At 41.2% G+C, this 25009-nt stretch overlaps 6 protein-coding genes across 6 annotated transcripts; 2 read left to right on the plus strand and 4 right to left on the minus strand.

Moving 5' to 3' along the window:
* Nucleotides 1–544: 544 nt before the first annotated feature.
* Nucleotides 545–1238, minus strand: N7539_009495 (PfsNACHT and Ankyrin domain protein; the record flags this gene model as incomplete). Its single annotated transcript, XM_056939090.1, has 2 exons — nt 545–963; nt 1055–1238. 2 exons carry the CDS (start codon nt 1236–1238, stop codon nt 545–547), a joined length of 603 nt encoding a protein of 200 aa, XP_056785585.1.
* A 1654-nt stretch (nt 1239–2892) lies between these two features.
* On the plus strand, nt 2893–3477 carry N7539_009496 (uncharacterized protein; the record flags this gene model as incomplete). Its single annotated transcript, XM_056939091.1, has 1 exon — nt 2893–3477. The coding sequence occupies one exon, from the start codon at nt 2893–2895 to the stop codon at nt 3475–3477; it is 585 nt and encodes a 194-aa protein (XP_056785586.1).
* A 403-nt stretch (nt 3478–3880) lies between these two features.
* Nucleotides 3881–4342, minus strand: N7539_009497 (uncharacterized protein; the record flags this gene model as incomplete). Its single annotated transcript, XM_056939092.1, has 1 exon — nt 3881–4342. One exon carries the CDS (start codon nt 4340–4342, stop codon nt 3881–3883), a length of 462 nt encoding a protein of 153 aa, XP_056785587.1.
* A 2181-nt stretch (nt 4343–6523) lies between these two features.
* On the minus strand, nt 6524–6751 carry N7539_009498 (uncharacterized protein; the record flags this gene model as incomplete). The annotated part of the gene is made up of 1 exon (XM_056939093.1): nt 6524–6751. The coding sequence occupies one exon, from the start codon at nt 6749–6751 to the stop codon at nt 6524–6526; it is 228 nt and encodes a 75-aa protein (XP_056785588.1).
* A 13626-nt stretch (nt 6752–20377) lies between these two features.
* abnA (putative extracellular endo-1,5-alpha-L-arabinase) lies at nt 20378–21601 on the plus strand (the record flags this gene model as incomplete). Its single annotated transcript, XM_056939094.1, has 4 exons — nt 20378–20644; nt 20764–21240; nt 21317–21402; nt 21466–21601. The coding sequence occupies 4 exons, from the start codon at nt 20378–20380 to the stop codon at nt 21599–21601; spliced, it is 966 nt and encodes a 321-aa protein (XP_056785589.1).
* A 773-nt stretch (nt 21602–22374) lies between these two features.
* On the minus strand, nt 22375–24183 carry N7539_009500 (uncharacterized protein; the record flags this gene model as incomplete). The annotated part of the gene is made up of 4 exons (XM_056939095.1): nt 22375–22955; nt 23015–23352; nt 23421–23899; nt 23968–24183. 4 exons carry the CDS (start codon nt 24181–24183, stop codon nt 22375–22377), a joined length of 1614 nt encoding a protein of 537 aa, XP_056785590.1.
* Between the last annotated feature and the right edge of the window lie 826 nt (nt 24184–25009).

Genomic DNA, 25009 nt, shown 5'->3' on the forward strand with positions numbered 1-25009 from the left:
TAACCCTAAACCCTAAAAAACCCTAAACCCTAAAAACCCTAACCCTAAAAGCCCTAAAAAACCCTAAAAAAAGTTAGGATCTCTTGAGAGAATGCCGCGACCTCGTAAAGTTGGAGCCGACCCAGCGGGGAGCCGAATATTTGTGCCAGCGTGATGTCCATCATCTCATAGAGTAAGAAGATGGCACCATCGTCGTAGAAGGCTCTTTGCAGCTTGACAAGGTTTTTGTGAGAATATGAAGTGATGATTGACAGTTTTTCTTTCCCGTAGTCTCTGATTTCCTTCAATATCCCTTCGGCAAATGTCGCATTCTTGGCATGGACGATCAAGCCGTAGCTAGCCTGGTTAAGTTGAAAGATTTTTGATAATCTCGCCAAGGACTGGCTATATCTCTAGAGAAGGGTGACAGCGGCAAACGTGCGATAGCCTCCTCCATAGCTGCCTCGTGACAACACGAGCCGGGCTGTCCGACTGGCAGAGCGCCCACCTAAACCTCAGCTGATCGTCAGCAAACCAACGGTGTATTGATCGAAGCAGTATTATCTCATATCCCGTCGGCCCCGTCGACAACCTTTCTCCGGATCCCCTGGAGGAGATCCTGGGACAAGGGTTTCTCTTTAAAATCCTGCCGTTGAGAAAGTTGTGCTGTGACCCACGATCGTATATCGGAGTTGACATCCTGCGTGTTAAGTGATAGGCAGATTTGCTTTGCTATCAAAGGGTGAATGTCGCGCAGGAACCCAGTTTCCGGTCGACTGGTATAAAGCAGCTGGACATGACCCAATTCCGGACTAGACATTGTCCCCTCATGGCGGAGCGTCCTCGCGTGGTTGGCGTTTGTAGACGGATCCTGGGGACAAAGCCAGCGCTTGATATTATCGGTATGATGGTCAGGCCTGATGGAATCAGTTGCCGCTTTCGTTGCAACCGTCGTCTGCTGCACGCAATCGATCTGTTGTTGAACTACTCGTAGTTAGGACGTATTCCAAGTTCAAATACCGTTCGGTTTCGGGTGTTTGCTTGTCTAGCCCTGGTGAACGACACAAGAACTAACCTAACAGAAGCACTTCTATTGCCCTCTTGGTCTCCTGGACCTCCGCAGCCGGCACGTACTCCAGAAGCTCCTTGGCGTAAGCAGCGGCGGTGGCCGAGGCGTAGCGTTGCCATCGATTATTCTTGTGAGAGTCGGCGTAGTCGCAGATCCCTCGGATCACAAGACATGGAACGTGGTTCATCATGCCAAAGAGTAATAGGATAACAATATGAGGAAGGCATGGCTCGCTAGATGGCTGTTCGAAATAGCTTCCTTTAGGCTCGCTGTTTGGAACCGCTAGAAGTTAGTTGAATGGCAAATTAGGCTTCCCGTTAACGGTTTGAGTCCAGTTCATGAACCTAGAAATTGTAGGGATTTTAGCTGCATACAGTCGACAAGTTGTGACCCGAAAAATGGTCCCAAGAGTCGCGATTCTGAACCACCTACAAAGCATCTAGGCAATCAGCGCATAGTACTAGTGTGGAAATTCTAGGCAACAACTTAGAGCACAAGGACGCAGAGGAATAAGAAGTAGGTTGAGAGGAAGACGGGTCTCATCCCGAAATCCCTCTACCAAAGGAAGGATAAGCAAAGCTAAGCATACGCCACCGGTAGCCTACATTATTACGGGCTAGTAAAAGACCCTTGCGGACTGTTACATCGCTCAGAACTATTACCCCGAGACTAACGTCACCATGCCTCTAGCCCTGATTTTGGAGGAAGGCTACATTCAGCTTTGCCTCGAATGACTCCGGACCTTCTAAATTGACTCAGCTGAAACAAGGGAGTCTTCCGACAGAAGGCCAATTAGGTCCTTCGAGCCTCCCAGTCGACACGGAATAGTTACATCAGCCATCGTTAGTAATTGGAACATAGAACAGAACCTAGCCCCTTTATCTTTTTGCCAGCGGGCGGAAGTACCCGGAGAAAATAATTAGTGGTGTCTGCTCTCCTACATGACATGACAGGTCTTGCTCGATACTGTTAACTTGTAAAGGCGGATGTTTTGTTAGCACGGCGCTAGCGCGAAACCGGCTGTTGCTCTGGATAGAGGGCATATATTACTCGGGGCATGTGGCTCGTGAGTATGCCCCCGTCCGTCCAGGGCAGTCCAACTAGCGCGATATCATTGTCAATGGTCTGAGTTGATCGTAAGACTGCGATAACCCGGGTACAAACGGCCCCACCACCGCTCTCCGCAAGCACCACAAGACAAATATCTTAACGCATGATTGTCTTTACGAAGAGGTTCCAGCGGCTAGCCAATATTAACTTGTTACTAAAACGATAGTAAAGCGTGCTAATCGGACTGCCTGGGACGGACGAGGGGATAGATGAAGAGCTGGCCCAACCTTGCAGATTGCTCCATAGAAACCTACTACCTGGTTACATCGTTGGCGTCGGAGCTGACCAGGAGGCAGGACACCCTAGTCAGACGTTCGCTAGGCTCAGTGAGCCCCGATGCAGCATAGGTTTGTACTTCGGCCAACTTCTCGTGCATTGACTAATCGGCATGAGTCAGGATCCACAGAAAACGAGGTTGTTTCATTGGCCATGAACATAATGATTAAGCACACTGCGTAGGGGGAACACCCTTGTCAAAGAATAGGAGGCCAAGTTTAGTGATTTCGCCGCTGAAAACACTAGGACGCAAGTACTTCGCCTATCGACTACAGAGCCAACCCCTAGATACTACCTTGAAATCATTGGAGCCAGACCCAGCCGACATGCTATGAGACAGATGGCAGATTTTCAATATAAAAAGCCGCAGGACTGCTGTGGAATTTTTACTACAACTAAGTGTTTCGAACAGTCGTGAAATGTCTTTCATTATTTCTATTATCCTCTCCCTCTACGTTATGGCTTGCAGCGCACTTTACTGCAAAGACACAAGCGTTGTACTGTCCCAAAAGCCTCAAAACCCTGCCAACCCTACATTTCTTAAGCCCGCCACCAACACTGAGTTCACAAAATATGCTTATGATACTGAAGACGCAACTGAAGCTGAAATGGTCGCTGTCGAATACATCTGCTCCTATAACCCCGACGTGAACGGCGAGTGGTGGCTAGTCAGCGAAGAGGGCAAGCCTGTTATCAAGTTGACCACACACTATGTTGACCACTTCGGTGGGGACTTGGATAAATCTCCAACCACCGAAACTTATTCCTTTATTCAAGAATATTTTCAGGCCAAACTTTCAATTGTTCGTGCGGATCTTCAACTTCAGGAAGAAGCCCAAAAGTGGTTAGACGGTGTCAAGGCTACTCAACGGACGCTTTCCATGCCGTTGGGCGAACGCTCCTTGGAGGAGCGTTACGTTCGGTGTGGCTCGTCTCGATGCCAGTCTCAACGGACTTGTATTAATACTGGAGGCACTCAATGCTCAGTTTGTGCTCGTTTTGTCTGTTATTACACAGTACTTCCGGATGGCTGTTGGCACTAGAGTCAGGCAGCTGCCAATGGACGTCTGCCTGGCGAGGAATGGTGAAGGTGGAAAAACCGATGGAGTTGATCTGAATTGGTGCATTTGGTGATTTCTTTTAGTACGGCCAAAGGATTTACGACTCTTTGCGATTCGAAACTTACAAGGGCTTCAACCCCTTTCCCCAAAATTGAGGTATTACCAAGCAAGGACACTTCAACAGTTCCGCGCCCTGTTTAGTCTCTTCATTTTCTCAATCAAGCTACTCTTTTCTTTTGGATTGCTTCCCCATGGTTCTTTTCAAGCCCTATCCATGCGGAATAGTATAGTCGCTAGTTACTTGGTTACGAAGGATTTCAAGACTGTAAGTCACTGATTGCGATTGCAAGCTTCGTCGCCTATAGGCTCGAGGGAACTTTGCACACTAAGGCTCGAGAAATTTGCTTTGTCGGCTATTATCACCAGTGGTGACATCTTCAAAATAGTGGGTTCGTGGTCGATTTGCTTCTTCTTCTTCGATCCGCTTGCAAAAATTGAGCAGCGTTTCTGTGCCACTCAATTCTTCTCTGAAACTCTGCTCCTCGGATTCCTGGTCGTTGTTCAAGTAAGGCAAGTAGCGCTGTTGTCCTTGAACATTTCGATCGAGTCCATATAGATGCTGCAACAGGCGTAACTTCCAGCTCGTGATTTCCTTGCAAGTAGAATTGAGGCCCTCCGCATTGATCATCCATGAACCATTATGGTTGCGAAAGGGCGATGCTTGATCAAAGAGTCTCGAAGAATTGCTCACTTCACCCAGTAAAGTCGGTCGCGTCTGGTCGACCAGAGAGAGGAATTGTTCGCGGATTTCGAGGCTCTTCTGTGTGCTATTCTTCTCGTCCTCCATTAATTAGAGCTCAACTGTATCGAGACCAGCTATCATGGGGCCTTGAGCGCACGCTATTTGTAGCTTCTCTTGAATATCTTGCAAGTGATTTTCCAGCTCACATTTCGTATTTTCGATCAGATTTTTATATTCCTCCAAAACGGCTCTTGTGGTCTTTGTGGTGCGTCTGTTGAAAAGAAAGAAGACAATAACTTACAAATTTGCATATGCGAGTGCAATAGAGATAGTTGACTTGTAACTAGATATGTCCTTGAAATTGGTGATGTCCCCACCTATGTATCTCAACCTTAGCCAGTCTCTTTTGCTGTTCTGCTCTTGGGTGGAATGCGACGTGCGTTTTATGATCAGAGCATTGAATTCACCACAGGCTTTATTGCATCGCTTAAGGGGCTGCTCAAGCACTATGAGATCGACTTCAAAATCGCGAATTGATTCACCCAGATCTTAAAGGACACCCTAGAGAGCCTCTAACTCCTGACGTAGTTCACGAATCACCTTGTCTCTTGATTGGAGGCTCTGAACTGTCTGATAGAGAGTGATAGAAGATTGAAAGGCCAGATTCACTAGGGATATGATAGCAGATAGGGTACCGACCAATTCCGCCATAGCAAATAATGCAATATCGTGCAATTCTCGGTTGTGAGGCGTGAAAGGAGGAACCAAAGGTTTGCGATGGCTCTCCAGGACTCGAGAAAAAGGTCGCGGATTTAAAGGAAGCACTGAAGGGCTTCTGAAACACTTACCGCCGCCCCAAGATAGCGCGCGGCTAGCATCTCACTGTTGAATTTCCTGAATAAGTTATGACATGACTCGCTTCGACTAATGCCTCAACTCACCCTGTGCTTGGAGGGTTTGTAACCAATCATTGGGCTAGGTGTACTAAAATTAGTTGGACTGCCGCGGCGCACTCTTTGTTCAGTCTATTCTGAAACTCACTATGTATTATCTTGTTAGTACAGTAAAACGCATCTCTTGCACCAACGTTGAGCATTGAGCATGGATATCCGAGAGCTTACATCAACCCATCCCGCAAGTTAACTATTTTTCCCGCCCTAATGACTCTCTCTAGAGTGCTGTTTCGAAAAGGAGCTCATTGTCTGAATCTCATTTGAATGCATGGTGTCGAAGAATATTCTGTATCTTTAAGTATTATTTTGGTGAAGTAGCTTCGCCAGGTGGCTGTTCGAAATAGCTTTCTTCGGAGTCGCTGTTTTAAACCGCTGAATGTGCGCTCCATCGATGGAAGCACAGTGTAACATAAGTGGAAATTCTGGCGTGTTGTGGGCAGATGATCGCATGCGTACTTCCCTTTTTAATTAAGAGCGGTCTTTCTGGGATTTGATAATTTACCTGCTTTCAAGGGAATCACTAGGGATATCGCACGATTTATTAAGTAGTTAATAAAGGCTGCTGTGTGTGTAACAATTCCCTGCTGCCATTAGACCGTGTGGTGTCTGTATTGATTCCCCCAGCTCGCCCATAAATTACGTTAAGTTGGTTACACATGAGACAACAACGACCCAGGGCTGGCAGAAAATCTGAAGCCAGTCAGAAGGCTCTAGGGGTCGCAGTTTCAAACTGCGAAATACCCGTGTCTAATCATGGCTCGAGAAGTCCTAGATTCGCGATTCTGAACCGCTAAGAGGATGTCCGACCAATGGATAGACAGTGTTTATCTCGAACCGCTAAATTCAATCGGTGATTCCGCACCGGTACCTTTCGGTTGCGTCTAACTTGCTTGCAAATACTCTTATAAGCATAGACTAATTTGCCTAGATCGAAGCATGACTACTGTGAAGCGAAGCAGCGGATAATGTAGGGCTAAGCAGCGAGATCCAATTTTGTGCTATCTAACTACAGATAGACCAGCCGTCTATAATGTAACCCAATTACAGAGTCAACTTCTGTATAACCAAATCGAATCCAAGGTATTCAAAGAAAATAAAGTAGCCAAGAACGAATAAGAAAGATAGGACGGCAAGTCGGACGCACAAGCGGCAGCGCAAAAACACGGCAACAAAAGCGGCACCTAAAACCGCAAGGATAGCACCTTGCAAGGCCGCAAGATGAAGGCAAAGGGAAAAGCGAAAACTTCAAAAAGAAGCAGGCCACGCCATTGGCGGGAAAGGGCGTACCTAATTGCAGCAAATTAGGAATCACTAATGGTTAGAAATATCTCACTTAAATGTAGAACATGGTATCCTTGATGCTGGGGTGAACAGTTGCCTGGCTCACCTCAGATACACGACTATCACTTTCACCGGCCACACTACCCGTCGGAGTTGTAGAGGGAGTTGGGTCGAACAGATCACTCATGTAGCAGCGAGCACGGGTGCAGACGAGATCGGCATAGTAGGCAGGCGGACACACACTGACGGCCTTCGTTGCTCGGCCGAAGAGGTAGCACATCTTGTGTGTGAGGTCCTGGAGTCTATCGGTAGCGCCGATACCGGGTCCGACGCTAGGGTGTAGTGGGTAGAAGATCTCGTCCTAAACGGTGAAGTAGTGGGCGGGACGGGCGGTGCCTTGCAGCGCGGAGTGGGCCTGTAGGTAGAAGTCCTAGTAGCGAGCCTCGGAGATTCCGCGGTCGACGACGGTGCTAGGTTGAGGGTTGGCGGAGCGTTCGGCGTTACCGTCGGATGTTGGGTAGAAGCAGGTGTTGTGGCGTTTTCTAATAACGACGATGGCTATACGGGGGAGGTTTTTCTTTGTATCTGAGGCTGGGTAGATATCTTGGTAGGCTTTCTTCAGGAGTAGTAGCTCCTTCTTAATGACTATGTCGTATTAGCCCTCTAACACGCTGTTACGGTAGACGACGATACGTTCCGGGAACTTACCCTTATTATACTCTACCTAGATCTTAATACGTGATTATAGAAGGATATCGAGGTCAGAAACTATTTCCTAGCGCGTAGGCTGAATACGAATACCTACGGGCTACTATACGAGTTACGCGTCGACTAAGGCGACGATCCCGACCACACTAGGTACTGAACTAGTGGAACCCGGGGAGGGATAGGTAACGTCGAGACCGACGAGCATAGTCTTACCGTTAGCGAAGAAGCCTAGATCCGAGGTTCGAAGGGTTTAGTTAGTACCTCCTAGCTTAAGGTTGATTTTCAGGCCGATATTTACCTAATATTATACGTTAGCACCGCTTACCTTCTCGGTATGATCACGGGCCTATAGCTACCTTAGGTATCCTAACCCTTCCTTTTCGCGATAACCAGAGCTAGATGAGCTATAACCTTACCGTACGGCTCCGGTCGGTTACGTAAGGACCCTTAGTCCTCCGTATATATATAGTCACGCCCGTAGCTATACTTATAAGAACTATATCCTATCTACCCTCTAGATCTTATCTAGTAGTAAACCCTTATATTAGCTAAGCCTCCGTGCTTAACTACTCGAGAGCGAAAGCTTACTTAGAACTATACTTACTAAGCTCTTAAGACTAAACGATCCCTAAAGATCTAGCTTAAATTACTAACTACTTATAGTACTAAGTAACCCTCTTCTTACTATATTAAAAATCTTAAAAATTATACGATAGTATAAGAGAGGGCTTAAATCCTAAAAAAAACTCTACTCTACTATAGTTAGTATATAGGATATCCTTCTAGAAGAGATCTAATCTACTAGTAATTAAATAACTAGAAGTAAAACTAGAAGAAAGATACCTAATTAGAAATAAAAGCTTCCTTATTCAAATAAACTATAACCCTTATTAACTTATAGAATACCGAAGTATATAATCCTCTTCCGATAGAATTCGATATATAGGAAAACCTATATAGGACTTATATCCTATACTCCGAACCCTTTACGTCGCTCCCGGAACCCCCTTACTAGCTAATACCTAGTATACTATAACTAGTATTACTATTAACCGATAATACTCTAATAATCTTACCGGCTAATATAGCTAAACTCTTTCGAGGCTCTTACTAAAGTATCCTTAATCCTACTCTATAGAAGAAGATTATCCGACGAGCTATCTTTAAGTAAATCGCGACTACTTAATATCTTCTAGGATAGATACTATAGATATATCCGCCTCTAGCCGATCGAGATAGTATCGGTATATCCCGAGAATCTAGTATAGATACTACTATCCGGAAATAACTAGTTAAAATAGTCCCGAAAATTAAGGATTATATAGATATAATTAGGAATAACGGAGCTAGAGAGCATCTATATAACTATAAATACTTCTTTATAGAAGTAAGCTAACTCTCTAACTTAATCCTCTAGGACTTAACTAAGATTATATATATATCTAGAGCTCTAGTAGGTAATATATAGAAAGTCTACTATACCTAGTCTAAATATATTAATCTAATATATAGTATATAATATACGACTACTTAGACCGAGTTCCGAGAATAGATTAAATACGGATTCTCGGAGTATATCAGTACCGAATATAGGCTTAACTAACTTATAATCTATAAATAAGATAGCTAGTAGGGATTTACTAAGTACGCTCGCGATCTATAGTAGTTTATAGCTAATTATAAATATAAGTTCCCCGAAGATCTTATTATTTAATTCCTTCGCTAAGATACCTATACTAAACTCTAGAAGAAGTAGGCTAAGGACTCTAATAAGCCTATAATCTTATATAGTATTATTAATCGGTTTATCTAATATAAGCGAGATACTATAATTATAAATTATATTAGCTAAAGAAACTAGGATACTAATAGTAATATCTATATAGATAGCCTTAATACTATAAATAGCGATGTATATATCTACTATAACTATAGCTAAGTAGACTATCTTAGACTTATCTATAAGTAAAAGTATAATCCTAGAAGCTCCTATAGCTATAGAGACGGATATAGATATAGGGAGCGAGGAGATTACGGTAATAATAGTAGCCGTAATTAGAGCTAAGTAGATTAATTAAAGCCTAAGTATAAGGAAAAGAATATAGGTAATAATAATTTAAAAAACTAAGTCGCTTAGATAAGATAGATATACTTATCCGATATATAATAGTAGTATTAGAGAGCTAGGACTAGCCTAATAACGATTTCTTAGATCTCTTATAGGCTAAGTAGACTACTAATTATAATAGTACTCTTACTATCCTAGGGGATAGCCTATTAATATACTAGGCTTATATCGGTTCCCTAATATAGAATATTAATATATAGGCCCTACTAGATAGTAGTATCTTATATATATTTATATCGAAAACGGTTTTAAAGAAGTATAGGAGCTAGCTTCTTATAATATATAATAAATATATATTATAAGTTAAGCTTCCTAATAGATAGAGTATAGTCTAATACTTCTTACTAACTACTAATATATATTAGTAGTTAGTAGGAATATATATAAGTATAGGCCTTAGACCTATCTAGATTCGATCTAATCCTTAGTAGAAATTTCCTTATAGCTAAGAATCCCTATATTAATTAGGTTATCTTAGTAATAACTATCCGTAATTATACTAGTTTATACCGGATCGAAGCTATCGATCCTTCTTACGATAAAGAGCTCGAAGAAGCTAAGCTTAACCTAATTAGCTACTACTAAGCTTAACGATACGCTAGGAAGAAAGACTCTAAGAGCTTTCTATTAGCTCTCCGGCCTATCCGAGAGGAGCTAAATATAGCCTCTAAGTTTTTATACCCGGATCCTAAGGTATATAAAATTATCCGAGTCTAAACTAATCTAGGATACTACTCTTAATATTATAGAAGTAGACCTAACGACGGTCGGAGATATATTAGAGAGTAAGTAGCTAGAAGTAACTATATACTTCCTAGAATCATAGGAGAAGCCGAGTAACTAGGTACTTATAAAGGTTATTAAGAAGTATATACCGAACTTAAGTCTTTAGGCGTATCCTAATAATATAAACGAGTAATTACTTATATTTATATATAAAAACGGTCTAGTAGCTCTATACCTAGAGCCTATCTTTTATATAGATCTTATTAACCGGATATATATATAGTATAGCTACTTAGGTTAGCCGGGGTTAAACGGAGTTATCCGCCTAAGGGCGTAGTAGCTATAGATGTAAAAGGATATTAAGAAAGCGGTATATATATAGCCTAATTATTAGTTTTTATAAGATTCGAAGAAGAGTCTAGAGAGAGAGTTACTATAGTATATAGTAATACGCGATATCTAGCTATTCTAACATTAGGGTATTAATCTAATCGGTATCTTACCTACTATATCTAATAGGAATTAGTAGATTATTACTATAATCGATTATATAACTAGTATAGAGGGGAATGCTCAAGGCAGTCTGATCTCACTAGACAGGTCGAGTCATAGAGGACCCAAACCACAACCACTAGCACGCACGTCCAGAGATCTCCCAGCCCGACTGTATAACACCTATCCGTAGGATATCCGAAGGTAAAGAGGAAGATCAAAAAGAGTATATCATTGCAATGCAAAAGAATCCGACTGTAAAGACTGTACTGAACTCCCTTAAAGCCGTTCAATCCGATGGTTGCATCATATCCTTCGCATCCGTATGGTTGTCCGTATTATTGTTCGTCGTATTATGGTTGTTAAGTTGATTAACTCCCTCTCCTTATGTCCAAACAGCCTCTCCCGACCGTAAGGCCACCATCAGGCACATGCACCTCAATAGACTATCTGCTCTATGTATATGTAACCGGATTCCCTACTACACTATTTACTTTCTTAATAAATAGGATAGGGAATCCCTATAGGCTTAAGGATAGGTATATAAGCCTCTTCTTTAGAAGTAGATTAACTTAGGCTATCTACTCCTATAGCTTCTTATAAGAAAGAGTATAGATATTAATATTAACTAGCTTTATATTTCTAGTATCGATTATATAGTTTATAGCTTATATAGGAGAAAGGATATTAGGAAGCTTATCTTATATAATATCTAGGAATTATCGGATAATTTTATATATCTTAGGATCTAGGTATATAAACTTAGAGACTACGTTTAGCTCCTCTTAGATAGGCTAGAGAGCTAATAGGAAGCTCTCGGAATCTTTCTTTCTAGTATATTATTAAGCTTAGTAGTAGTTAATTAGGTTAAGCTTAGCTTCTTCGAGCTCTTTATTATAAGAAGGATCGATAGCTTCGATCTAGTATAAACTAGTATAATTATAGATAGTTATTACTAAGATAACCTAATTAATATAGGGGTTCTTAGCTATAAGGAAATTTCTACTAAGGATTAGATCGAATCCGGATAGATCTAAGGCCTATACTTATATATATCTCTGCTAACTACTAATATATATTAGTAGTTAGTAAGAAGTATTAGACTATATACTCTATCTATCGGGAAGCTTAACTTATAAGATATATTTATTATATATTATAAGAAGCTAGCTCCTATACTTCTTTAAAACTAATTTCGATATAAATATATATAAGATACTATTATCTAGTAGGACCTATATATTAATATTCTATACCAGAAGACCGATATAAGTCTAGTATATTAATAGACTATCTTCTAGGATAGTAAGAGTACTATTATAATCGGCGGTCTACTTAGTCCGTAAAGGATCTAAGAGATTATCGTCGGACTAGTTCTAGCTCTCTAATACTACTATTACGCGTTAGATAAGTATATCTATCTCGTCCGAGTAACTTAGTTTTTTAAATTATTATTACCTATATCCTTTTTCTTAGACTCGGGCTTTAATTAATCTACTTAGCTCCGATCGTAGCTACTATTATTACCGCGATCTTCTTATCCTTTATATCTATATCCGCCTCCGCGGCTATAGAAGCTTCCGGGGTTATACTTTTACTTATAGATAAGTCTAAGATAGTCTACTTAGCTATAGTTATAGTGGATATTATAGAGGGGAATACTTAAGGCAGTCTAATCTTACTAGATAGGTCGAGTTATAGAGGAACTAAACTATAACTACTAGTATATATGTCTAGAGATCTCCTAGCCCGACTGTATAATACCTATCTATAGGATGTCCGAAGGTAAAGAGGAAGATCAAAAAGAGTATATTATTATAATATAAAAGAATTCGACTGTAAAGACTATACTAAACTCCCTTAAAGCCGTTTAATCCGATAGTTATATTATATCCTTTATATCTGTATAGTTATCTATATTATTATAGTTATCCGTATAGTTATTAAGTTGATTAACTCCCTCTCCTTATATCTAAATAGCCTCTCCTAACTATAAGGCTACTATTAGGTATATATATCTTAATAGACTATCTACTCCCTATATATATAACCGGATTCCCTACTATATACTACCCCCCCTAGAAATTTACTATCCCTTAGTAAATTTTCTATATCCTTCGAGGATTTTACTAGCTATTCTAAGAGTCTTATAAAGATTTATTAGTCTATATAAACTACGGTATTACTAATAGTCCTTTCTCTTTCCGCAGAAAATAGGAATATATACTAAACTATACCTATTCTTCTTATACTATTATCTAGAAATACCGAAGATAGGCCTATCTTATCCGATTATACTAGTCTTAAATTAATCGGTATATACGCTACTAGTCCCGACCGAATAGAATATCTAGCTTATTAATAATAGTAGATAAGTCCTATCTTTCGTGACCGATAAGAGTATCTCCGATTAGACTTAAATCTTATAGCTAAATCGATATAGAGAAGGGATATATAAGCTAACTACTATACTTCTAACTCGACTATCCGAAAGGAGTCTTCTCTAGTAATAAAAAATCGCGATAATATACCGAAAGTTTAGACTAAGTACCGGATTTAGGACTATCTAAAGTCTTATAATTATCTTTAATACTAATAAACTATAGTAAAATTATTCGCCGAAGGATAGTAGCTAGTCCTATTAATCTATAAGATAGATATAGTTTGAAAATACGTATCTCTCCTTTCCCGTAGATAACTTTCTTCTAAGAGAGACTAAATTTCTCTTTATTAGTAGATATCTATATCGTAGTAGAAACTTTATAAATTAAACCGTCCTTTTAGTAGCCGCGTTCGCGTAGATCTTACTACTATTTAGTAAGATAATTTTATATTCTAAGTAGTATATCTATATAGTTATATAAGTCTTCGTTAGTTAGAGAGACTGTCCCTTAGATTATATTCGCTATCCGCTAGGATATAAGTAGATCTATTATATTTATATTAAGATATTAAAAGATAGTCTATTTACTAGGATATACGCTCTTTATATAATAAGGAGATAAAATTAAGCGATACTAGTAATTAGGTCGAAGTAGTATATAGAATAGATAGTAGGTATAGTCGTACTATATTAGCTACTAGATACCGCTATACTATATATTCTTAGCCTATCTAATTCTTAGAGTATACTTACGCGACCGGTAATACTAGTTATATATATTAAATTCCTTCTCGACTATATCTATAATACTATAAGGATAGTAGCTATCCTAGTTATCTTATAGCTATAAAAAGATTAGGATAATAATACTCCTATCTATATCCTAATCCCTTTCTAGCTTCCTCCTAAAAATATCCGGTATTCTTCTAAAATAGCGAAGACTTATATCTTAAAGAGATAGATATAATAATTTCCTAAAATCTAATACTAGTAGCTTCTGTAACTTAGGAAGGAATCGAAAATAGTCCCTAAGCTCCTTTCTAGATAATAGCTTAAACTATACTTCGAACTCTCTTTTAGCTCCGTCCTATTTATCTAATTATATATAAAGATAGTATAAGCGATATACTAGTATTATATAATTTATACTATTAGTATAAATATATAATAGATATATAAGTTAAGTTATATATTCCTTATAGATCGAATCAGAATTAATTGCGGTCGTATTTTCGCGAATTAATCTTCTAATAATCCGGAAAATTATTAGAGCTTCGCGTTTACTTTTAATATTTAGTTTTGCCTTCGGAATTACCTTTTTTAACCGAGATAGATCTATCTTATATCCGTAAGGTATAGATTTAGATAAATTCTATAAAGTCTACGATTTCTTAGTTATAATCGGGACTAATAGTTCCGGAGTCCTCTTTTACGGCCGAATTCCTTCTATAGAAGAAATTAGATTCCTTTATAAGTCCTAGGAAGACGATCGGCTTTATAGTAGTTAGCTTTATAGCTAATTTTCTTCTATAGAAGAAATCTATATCTCTTTACCGTCCGAGACTATATCCTAATTTTTAGCTTCTTTATCTATAAGCCGCGGTATTAGATAATATTTATATATAAACCCGTCCTTATTAATTAAAAGATAATATTTTAATAGTTATTCTAGTATTAATTCTATTAAATCCGGTAACTTATATATATTATCTAGATTATCTTATATAACCTCTTTAGCTCTATAGATTCCTTATCTATATATTAATTTCTCTAGATATTAAAGAATAGTATTATTAACTCTAAGCTATATTTCTTCGAAACTAATTGCGCTCTATATTAACTTACTAACTTTTTTGGTAAAGATTTTCGTTCTATCTCTAATTATAATCTTTTTAGTATTACTATTCTAAGCTTAGAGTACTATATATATTACTTACTAGATATAATTCTTATTATACATATAGCGATTAACTACCTCTCTTACTACTATCTAGCTATCTTTAAAGTCCTCCTAGATCTTATATCCTCTCTAAAGTTTACTATTCTTAATAAAAGTATAGAGATTAATCACAACTAAGTCTAGGAATTCCTATCCCTTCTTATAGATCTTATATAGATAGAGCTTAGTAGTCTAATATATCTAGTTTTTAGATAATACTTATAACTCTTCGATAATTTAACCTAGGGAGACTACTATCGGTTAGTTACTTAGTATTAAAGATATAAGATTAAGATACTATTCTATAACGGATATTATAGTACTTTATTAGCGAGGAATAGATAGTCTAGCTAAAGCTACTATAGTTAGTAGAATTCTACTATAATATATATATTAATATAATAACTAAATTTAGTCTTTACAAAGCCTTTTATAGATTTAATCCCTTATTCTATCTCCGCGATAAGGCTATTACTTAGGAGAGAGAAGTACTAGAAATAAATATAAGACTTAAGAAACTTATAATGCTCCGCGAAAAGCTAATAGAATATAAAAAGCTAATAGAATATTAGTAAAAAGTAAATAAAACTATAGAGAAGTACTATAATATAAAAAGGATTCCTATATCCTTTAAGTAGAATAATCTAGTTATATTATTAATATAAAATCTATAGATTAAGAAATTAAGAAAGCTATTACTAAAGAGGATTAGCCTCTTTAAGATCCTCTAACTAGTTAGATCCTAAGTCTACTATCTTATACTCCCGGAAAAATATAGCTATCTATATAATATCTTTTATATCTTCCTCCTTAAAAAATAGAATAATAATCTAGTATAAAGTAGTATTAAAAAGATATTAATACCTAATTCAGCTAAAGAAGAGGATAAATACAAAATAAAAGAAGTTAAGAATAAAGCTAAGATTAATTAGTAGCTTTATTTTCTAGTTAAATAGAAGAACTAGTCTTCTAAATATAATAAATAGATTCCTAACTATAATATAAAGAATATAGTAAAAGCTATTATATAATTTCGAAAATCTAAGAAAACTAAAGTAGTAAAAACTAAATAATAAATATAAAACCTAAGACCGAAATATCCCTAAACTATCCTTAGAACTCCTCTATAAACTCTAATATCTAATTATATATAGCTATAGCCTTAGCCGCTAATATTCTATAATTATTTATTATATCTCTTAAATAAGTTATAAAATTTACTAAACTAACTTACTATAGTATAAATCTAGTATCCTTTTTCTCTAGATCTAGTAATATATTAACCTACTTAGTTAGAGCTCTTATAATTAACGCCTAATTATAGTACTAATTATTTATCTTTATATAGTAGAAATAGTAGTAATACTATCTAAGTTAGCTTATATTTACGTAATCGAAATACTAGGTTTTCCTTACTAACTATATATATTTTAGGCCTTCGAAAAAATACTTCTTTTAATAAGTAGTAGCTATACCTATAAAGATAGCTACTAGATCTTTATTTATAAAAAAGAGATCGGTATATATTATAACTAGCTAGATAGAAATATATATTAGTCCTTCTATAATACTTAACTCTTAGATATCTTTAAAGATTACCTAATAGATTTATAGGTACTACTAGAATAATTATATATCCTATATTATACCTATAAGAACCTAGGATAGATTAATATCGAATTATTATCCTTTTATAATAGTCTAGAGTTTCTTATCGGCTTATATAAGTTATACTAACTATTATATAACTTATATAATACTAAACTAATTCGATCGAAAGTATAAACTACCCGAAATAGTTCCGAAGTAGTAAAGTAGTTATACGAACTTTTAGCTTCCCTGAAATACTATATATACTAAAGATATTCGTAAATTATATAAATATAGTTTAGTACCGGAGAAGTACGTCTAATACTATCTATCTTAGTATAGCGGCGACGATTACGAGAAGTAGGAGGTATAGTATCTAAGAAAGAAGAAACTTAAAGTAGATATTAGATAACTACTAGAAGATAGGAATCTTATCTCTACTTATAGTAGAGACTATAATATCTCTAAGAGCTCCCTAAAATATCCTTCTTTTCTACTTATTTATACTTAATCCTATAATCGTTAGTTCCTTTAAGTATACTAAATATAAAATTACGACTATATATATACTAATATTATAGAATACTATAAGAAGCCCTAATTAAGATAAGTTCCTATAGTTATATATTATAGTAGGGAATCCGGTTATACATATATAGAGTAGATAGTCTATTAAGGTATATATACCTAATAGTAGTCTTACGGTCGGGAGAGGCTATTTAGATATAAGAAGAGGGAGTTAATTAACTTAATAATAATAATAATATAGCGGATAATTATATAGATATAAAGGATATAATATAACCATCGGATTAAACGGCTTTAAGGGAGTTTAGTATAGTCTTTATAGTCGGATTCTTTTATATTATAATAATACACTCTTTTTAATCTTCCTCTTTACCTTCGGACATCCTACGGATAGGTATTATACGGTCGGGCTAGGAGATCTCTAGATATACGTGCTAGTGGTTATGGTTTGGTTCCTCTATGACTCAATCTATCTGGTGAGATCAGACTACCTTAAGCATTCCCCTCTATAATATATACTAATCGTAGTTTAGCTATATCTTACCTTTATTTAATCCTACTTATCGTTCTACTATTATAATAGTCCCGACTTATATCCGATTCCGTAATAGTATCTTCTTTATTAGTATAGTAGACCCTACTATCCTATCCGTAGTTATAGCTTAGGTAATATAAAGGAATATTATTATCCGATAAAGACACGAACGTTACTATATATAGTATATAGTATATATATAAATAGCTAAAAACTTAGGAGACTTCTGGCCGGGATATCTAGTATAAAGGAGGGGATTAATTATTACGGCGCGACCTGCTAAGGCGCGGTCGCGGGAGAATCACGTGCGGAACGCTAACGAATCTATCCGGGTTGTAGCCCTAAGGATACGGGCCCGGTACGTGGGAACTATATATATAATAATCGCAGAAGGGAGGAAGAACTCCGACCTTTAAGATTCAGTCTTTGAATTTGAGCCCCCCTAGACTTCGATCCTTTGCCTAGTCAACAGTCCTAGTCACCCTACGATCCTGACCCTAATAGATATCATTGAAACATCAGTAATTAGGAATCTCTTCACTAATGCCTACTTTTCCAAATAAGCACTAGGGAGGCCTAATCGGAATATTACGGCAAAAGTAGATTTTGCTGTGTTAGTCGATTACATCGATGTGCTAGTGAAAAATGATTTGATACCAATGGTTTATTCCAAGCAGGCTTATCATTGTATACAGGAGAATTGCACCAGACATCGAAATCACTAGCCGGTACCTTATGTGCCTGGATCCATATCTTGGACGAGATCTCTAATCTCATATATACGAGTCCAAAACTCGTACCTACGTGAGCTTCAAAACAAGGCTGATCTGTCACGGCTTTGGAGCTACTAAATATATTCGTGTTTAAGTTCTTGGCAGAGTTTCTGGACGTACTCGGTGATCGCATGAAGTGCTTTGATAAGGCTTTCGGTAGGTCAAAGTGAATTGAAAATGCTAGTCGGGGGTAGTCTGTGGTAGCATGCGTTGACCGAGGCTTTGTGATGGGATACGGCTACTGTAGGGGTAGCAGTATCGATGTGTGAGAGGGATAAGGAGTGAGATTGCTAAGGGGGAGAGATTCTACCTAAGCTATGGACTACGGTGAGGCGGCAGTATCACATGCCATACAAACACTTTGTATTCTCCTGGATATGATTTGAACATTATTCAAAGTGTGTGTACTTCATTGCGCAACCCCCGAGATTCATATCGCTGTATTCCGACTTGTCTTGCCTCGGTGGAATCTGCCCGCGACTTCTGTCTCGCAACCTTTTATCCGTGAAATATGGAAGATCCCTACTTGATCCAGCTTCAGCTCTATATTTGGATCTCTCTGTGGTAATGAGCTCTATAGCAGCTTCTTGTGGAAGTGTCGGTCAAGTACCTTATGCTATGCTTCTCCATGCAAATGCATATTCCAGTTAGACGCATTGATTTGTAACTCAGGCCCTTGAGCCTGCCAGCCGCTGTACTCAGTCGCGGCGCATTTGCGACATTGGCTGCTGCAGCTACCTAAGAGCCTAAACAATTTGCTTCCACTCGTCAGTAGGGGTTTCGATCGTTGAATCACGCACATGTCATCCACGCAATGCCCGAGAAGCACAATTCTGGCTTCCTAGAAGCCATTTGCCGCGGACGGCATATCTGCCCATGGCCAAGTTGCTGTAAGCATAGCGACTATACGGACCAGTCCGAACGCTGTGTTACGTATTCCACCCATTGGTGTCATGCTCGCTATTGCATGTTGACGGACATTGTGCAGACTGGCCGAAAGGTTGCGGATGGTATGTAGGAGTTGATTTTAGGCCACCTCATTCAAGCACATCGGAATCCGAGTCTACTCAAGAGAACGCGCTCGTACGAGCTTTTACTTGAATACATTGCGAACCGATGAGATTCAGGGTCGCAAATAGAGCGAGAAGTTACAGTTTGCGAGGGTTTCTGTTGATTTTATTGTTGTCATTGAAAATATTGCCCGTCGTTAACTCCGACGAGTTCTGGGGGTCGAAATCAGAATAACTAGCCTCACTAGTGCGACTCACTTGGGCGAGCTGGTTCAACCTTTATGTGATCTCCATGAGTGATATACAGACACCGTCACGAGCCACGATTGAGGGTGGTACTGTTTTTCACGTTGTAACCTAGTCACTGGTGTCAGTGGGCTTGTCCGGGAGCCTTCCTTTTATTGATAGTTTATACAACGAGCGTCGTTGACATGTCGCACTTCGACACTCCTTCTATAAATTCAAGCACACTTGTATCCGAGACCTCGGGAATTGAGTTTTATGTTCAGAAACCAAAAAAGGTGAGCAAGCGAAGAAACAGTACATGTTAGCCGCCTGGGCATGACATTTTCACACTAGTGACCAGCCAATTTCTTTCCAAGACCCGGTGTCCTTGACACCTGCTATCTCCTCTTCGACCTGTTCATGCATTTCCACTTCGAGTCGACTGGTACTCCGCACCCTTGTTGCCGGCAGATTAGCTATAATGACAGGGGGGTCGTATCCACAGATGGGTGTCTCACTCCCGTTATAGTTGTGTTTGACATGATCACTAACATCTTCGGGCGAGCCTATCAACTATCGTCCTAGTTTCTTCAGAGCCTTGGGAGGTCCTTGGCAGCCCCACCCGCGAATTCACCCATTTCTCTACACATCAGCAGGTAAGCGTATGGCAACCTTCGCATTTCCATAGGTACACGGCCATGTTGTTTCACTTTTTGTGGTACGATTGATCGCTTTAATTCTCTCCCAGGTTCTCGCTTTCGCTATTTAGTGTGCTTCTGTCCCCGGTCAGGAGTGAAAATGATCTCAGAAGCCACGATACACATATACAGGATCAACACCTAACAAGGACATTCTTCCGACCCGCAGTGATGGCTCTAAGCAAGACCATTGTCTTTCTTTCACTGCTTACAACTTCTGTTCACGCTTTTGCGAATCCAGGGCGCTGCTCGGGAGAATGCGTTGTTCATGACCCGAGTGTGATTCAGAGAACCTCTGATGGTCGGTACTTTCGTTTCTCGACCGGAAACAAGATCTCATACGCCAGCGCGTCTTCGATCGCTGGTCCCTGGACGGGTCTCGGATCTATGCTTCCATCCGGGTCTTCTATCAACCTGGCTGGTCGGAACGATCTTTGGGTATGGTTTCTTGTTCAATGAATCACCGCAGCCTGACTGATTATTCATATGCGCTGGGATTGAAGTTTCCCACTCATGCCAAGGGGTGACAACTGACAACTGCGTGTGAAAAATATTAGGCCCCCGACGCACATTTTGTCAATGGTGCATACCACGTATATTACTCGGTGTCGACGTTTGGCTCGCAAAATTCGGCGATCGGTCTGGCCAGGTCAGCGACAATGGAACCCGGTTCCTGGACTGACCTTGGTAGCACCGGGATTGCCTCATCCGCCTCAAAGCCCTACAATGCCATCGATGGCAACTTAATCAACGCGGACGGACTCTACTACATGAACTTTGGGTCGTTCTGGCATGATATTTACCAAGCGCCAATGGACTCGGCTGCAACCAAGGTTGCCTCGTCCTCCTATAACATTGCGTTCCAACCGACAGGTACACATGCAGTCGAAGGAGCCTACATGTACCAACACGGCAACTTTTATTATCTTTTCTACTCGTCGGGCATCTGCTGTAACTATGACAAAACCAGACCGGCGCCCGGAGAGGAGTACAAGATCATGGTCTGTCGGTCAACCTCGCCGAAAGGTGGATTCGTAAGTCTATGCAATCTTCCCGTCCCAGCCTCTCCATGGGGAAAGAATCCTGCGCTGATATGCCTTGGGAATTCAGGTGGACAAACGCGGCATAGCATGCACGAACGGCGGCGGCAGTGTTGTCTTGGAAAGTCACGGAACCGTGTACGGACCAGGTGGACAGTAAGTCATCGATTGATCTTGTTCATATCGGTCGAGGACCGGCTAACTGTTTCACTGGTGCAGGGGTGTATTCACCGATTCTAGCCTCGGCCCAGTTCTCTATTATCATTACGTTGACACTACAGTGGGATTTGCGGATGGTCAGAAACGATTCGGGTGGAATCAGATTGACTTTTCGTCTGGATGGCCAGTTGTTTAGAGAAGACTTGTTGAGACGCTGCAGAGAGACTGAGACTAGACGCAGACGGGTTGATTGCCGGGCCGTCTCAATCCACGCTGCGGCGAAGCCTACGCTGTCAGTTTCACCTGTGAACCTGGCTTTCCATCGTCGTCAAACAAGAGCTCTCAGCCACGCAACAATGCAACTTGGCAATCCGAGTATCAATCGGCATGTCAGCCATATGATGGCAAAACTGGAGACGAACATGGTATACCCCGATTCATGACATTGGGCTCTTAGGAAGTAGAAAATGCAATTGTACGGTGTTTTCAGAAGACATCTCAGGATCGATAGGTATAGAACGCGCTTCGAATCCGGTGAAAGGGCGATCGACCGATTCCAAAATCTTACCTAGGTTTTATGCAACACCACACTCGGCCTACAAGCGATTGCAAGTCGACGGCGAAACCGAAGCGGCAATGCACAAAGCTGAGCGGGACTGAGATTGACTCGTTAGTGCTTAGCCGAAGATTTCACAGTCCGTCTTTATGTTCAAATTTGCCTATTCTTTCTAAAGTGAGGGAACTAGGCTTAATGGGTCATGATACAGACCAATCTATTTCATAAGAAGTGCACCTTGTCAATTAGAGAAAGCCGGGACAACAAAGCCTCTATATTCTGAATGACATGGGGAAGGAATACCAGGAACGAAAACCGATGGAATAGAATTAAATGCATTAAGTATCAATTGCATCTCGTAATCTGATGTACCAGCAAAAGCCACCCCCACGGTGTCGAAGGCCACAAACTATCTACTCATCATCGCCAATGTCGACCACGGTCTGCTTCCACTTGCGAGCGGGAACGTGACGGTTGAAGAGAATGTCAATCTCACGGAACGAGCGGTGCTTCATCTCAGGGATGAAGACCCACGACATCACGGAGCAGAACAAGGCAGTACCCGCCCAGATGTAACCGCTCTTGCCGCCGAGATTCCACTTATCGGAGTTCAGCATGTAGCTGGACAGGAAAATGCAAGGAATGTTGACCAGGTAGTAGGCGCCACGGCCGATACCGGTAGTCAGAGGACGAAGACGAACGGACGGGGTCTCGCCGATAATGACCCATGAGGCCGGGGCTGGTCCCAGACAGAACAGGACTGAGACAATGAGACCCAAAGAGGCCTGAGCATTGCTGGCGGCGTTGCTCCTCCCAACGGAAGCGGCAATACCGAGGGCAACCAGGAACGCACAGTTGATGAATTGACCGTATACATAGATGGTGCGACGGCCGAGGTAGGTGGTGAGGACCCAGGAGAGCATGACCATGATCCACTGCAGAGCCGAAGTGATGAGACCCAATGCGAAAGCGGTGTTGTCCGCCATACCGGCCTCTGAGGTAGTGTTAGCATGACGAAGGTAGACAAAGGATACACAGGGTCCAAAAACTTACGCTTGAAGAAGAAAACAGCCTGGTTGGCGATCAGGTTACCAGTCAAGTTCTGAGAAGCATAAACACCGCAGACAATCAAAGTCCGGTACAGGTCGGTGCCTTTCCAGAGCTCTACCAGACTAGGCTTCTTCTCACTCTTCTCGAGCTCAATGGTACGACGCATCATGGCCACCTTGTCCGACGGGTTATCATTGGCGCCCGCACGGCCCAGACGCTTGACGGCCTTTTCGGCCTCCGCTAGGCGGCCCTTGCGCACCAGCCACCATGGGGATTCGGGGGCAAGGAACATCAAGATGGCGAGAGGGGTAGGAAACATCCACTGCAGGGCGATGGGGACTCTGACATGAAGCGTTAGCGTACTCTGTCTCGTCATGAGTCAGGTGCGGAAAAGGGAAACGGTACACACCTGTAGGCTGAAGAATCCTCCTTGGACTGGTAGTGGTAGGTGATACCACCCACAATAATGGAGCCGATAGCCCAGAACATTTGCAACATCTGTGTGGCCGGAGCTCGCAGTCTCATCGGGACAATCTCAGCACAGTAGGCGGGTGCATTGGCGATGAAGATACCCCATGGAATACCCTCCAAAATCTGGGAAGCGAAGAACATGCCGTTGCTGTTGCCAAAGAAGAAGATTAAAATGAAGCCGTTCAAGGCCATCAACCCTCCAATGGTAGCCCAGCGGTAACCGATCCAACTTGTGATGGGACCTGCGACGAAGACACCGATCAAGGCACCGAGGGGTCCACTGCACTGGAAGGCAGATTGCCAGGACGCCTCGATGATCCACTTGCCAGTCACCGTACTCTTCACGCCAAATGCCCTGGCGAATGCGTCAGTGGCGACAAACTGTCCCATCAAGAAGACACAGTAGGATTCCATGATCTATACCGCATGTTAGATACATCCGTCTCCCGGCGTGTCGCGTCGACTCGAGGGTGTATAGTACTTACAATCGTGCAGGACATGACAAAGGCCCACCAACTGGCTGCCGGATACGCCTTGACAGCCTCCAGCACCGTCAGTCGGTGCTCGGCCTCCTCGGCTTCGATGGCACCGGCACGGTCATAGTCGACCTTTTCGTTGACATCGTAGACGGGACCGCCCGTCGAGCTGGGCTGCGCCTCGATCTCCTGCGCGGTGGTGTGCTTCTCTGTGTCGACGCTCATGTTGATGGGTTTTGGAGTGACACGAGTGAGATCGGGAAAGAGAAGGGAGAGACGAGCAGGGGGGCGGATCGGTTGAGAGCTTTATACCTGCACACGGTCACCTTGTGACGAGTGAGAGGGAAGACGGGTGTGGGTTCAAGGTTGAGACCTGATCTTAGCTCAATTTGCGGGTGGAGCGTGACCGAGGGCACCTTTCAGACTTCACTTGACCCTCACCATCCAGTGTACTACTGTAGTGGTGCAATAGTCCTGAAGCGTATCCACTCCCGGGTTTTCTGGACTTTTGGGAGGGGGAAAGACCTTTTTGCCGGACGCGACAGTAGCAACAGCGTCGGTCTGTTGTGATTGGCTCCGAAGGGGGCAAGGTTGTCGGGAGTATCACTTGGTGTGCCGCTTTTCACTTTAATTGTCATGTGTGAGTCGGGAGGAAGCGCACCGAGAGTGGTGGCTTTTTGCGGGGATGTCGGCTGGAGTGGCAAGCTCACGCACCCACCACCACACTCTGGACGCTTTCTGGGGTCTGGGGTTTGGACTCTGGAGTCGGGAAGGCTGGAACCTGGAGTTTGGAGTTTGGGCCGGTGCGGGTCTGTAGGAGAGGCTAGAGGAGGTCTGTCATTCGCCGCCGGAGATTTCCTGCTTTCGCTTTGGAGCGGTGCCAGGTTGGAAGACTACTGCTGGTAGGCGAAGGAGAGTCCAGAAGGACTCTTGAAAGTCAGCTAAACCAAGTCCGGCCTGAGTTAGGCCCCCTCCCCCTACCGAGCGGTCAGGTCAAAAAATGGGCTGGCGGGAAGAAAGCATGGAAGCGGCTTGTTTGCCTGCCAGCGAG

Source organism: Penicillium diatomitis (genome assembly GCF_028827545.1).
Source record: "Penicillium diatomitis strain IBT 30728 chromosome Unknown utg000018l_segment0_segment0, whole genome shotgun sequence".
Taxonomy (NCBI): domain Eukaryota; kingdom Fungi; phylum Ascomycota; class Eurotiomycetes; order Eurotiales; family Aspergillaceae; genus Penicillium; species Penicillium diatomitis.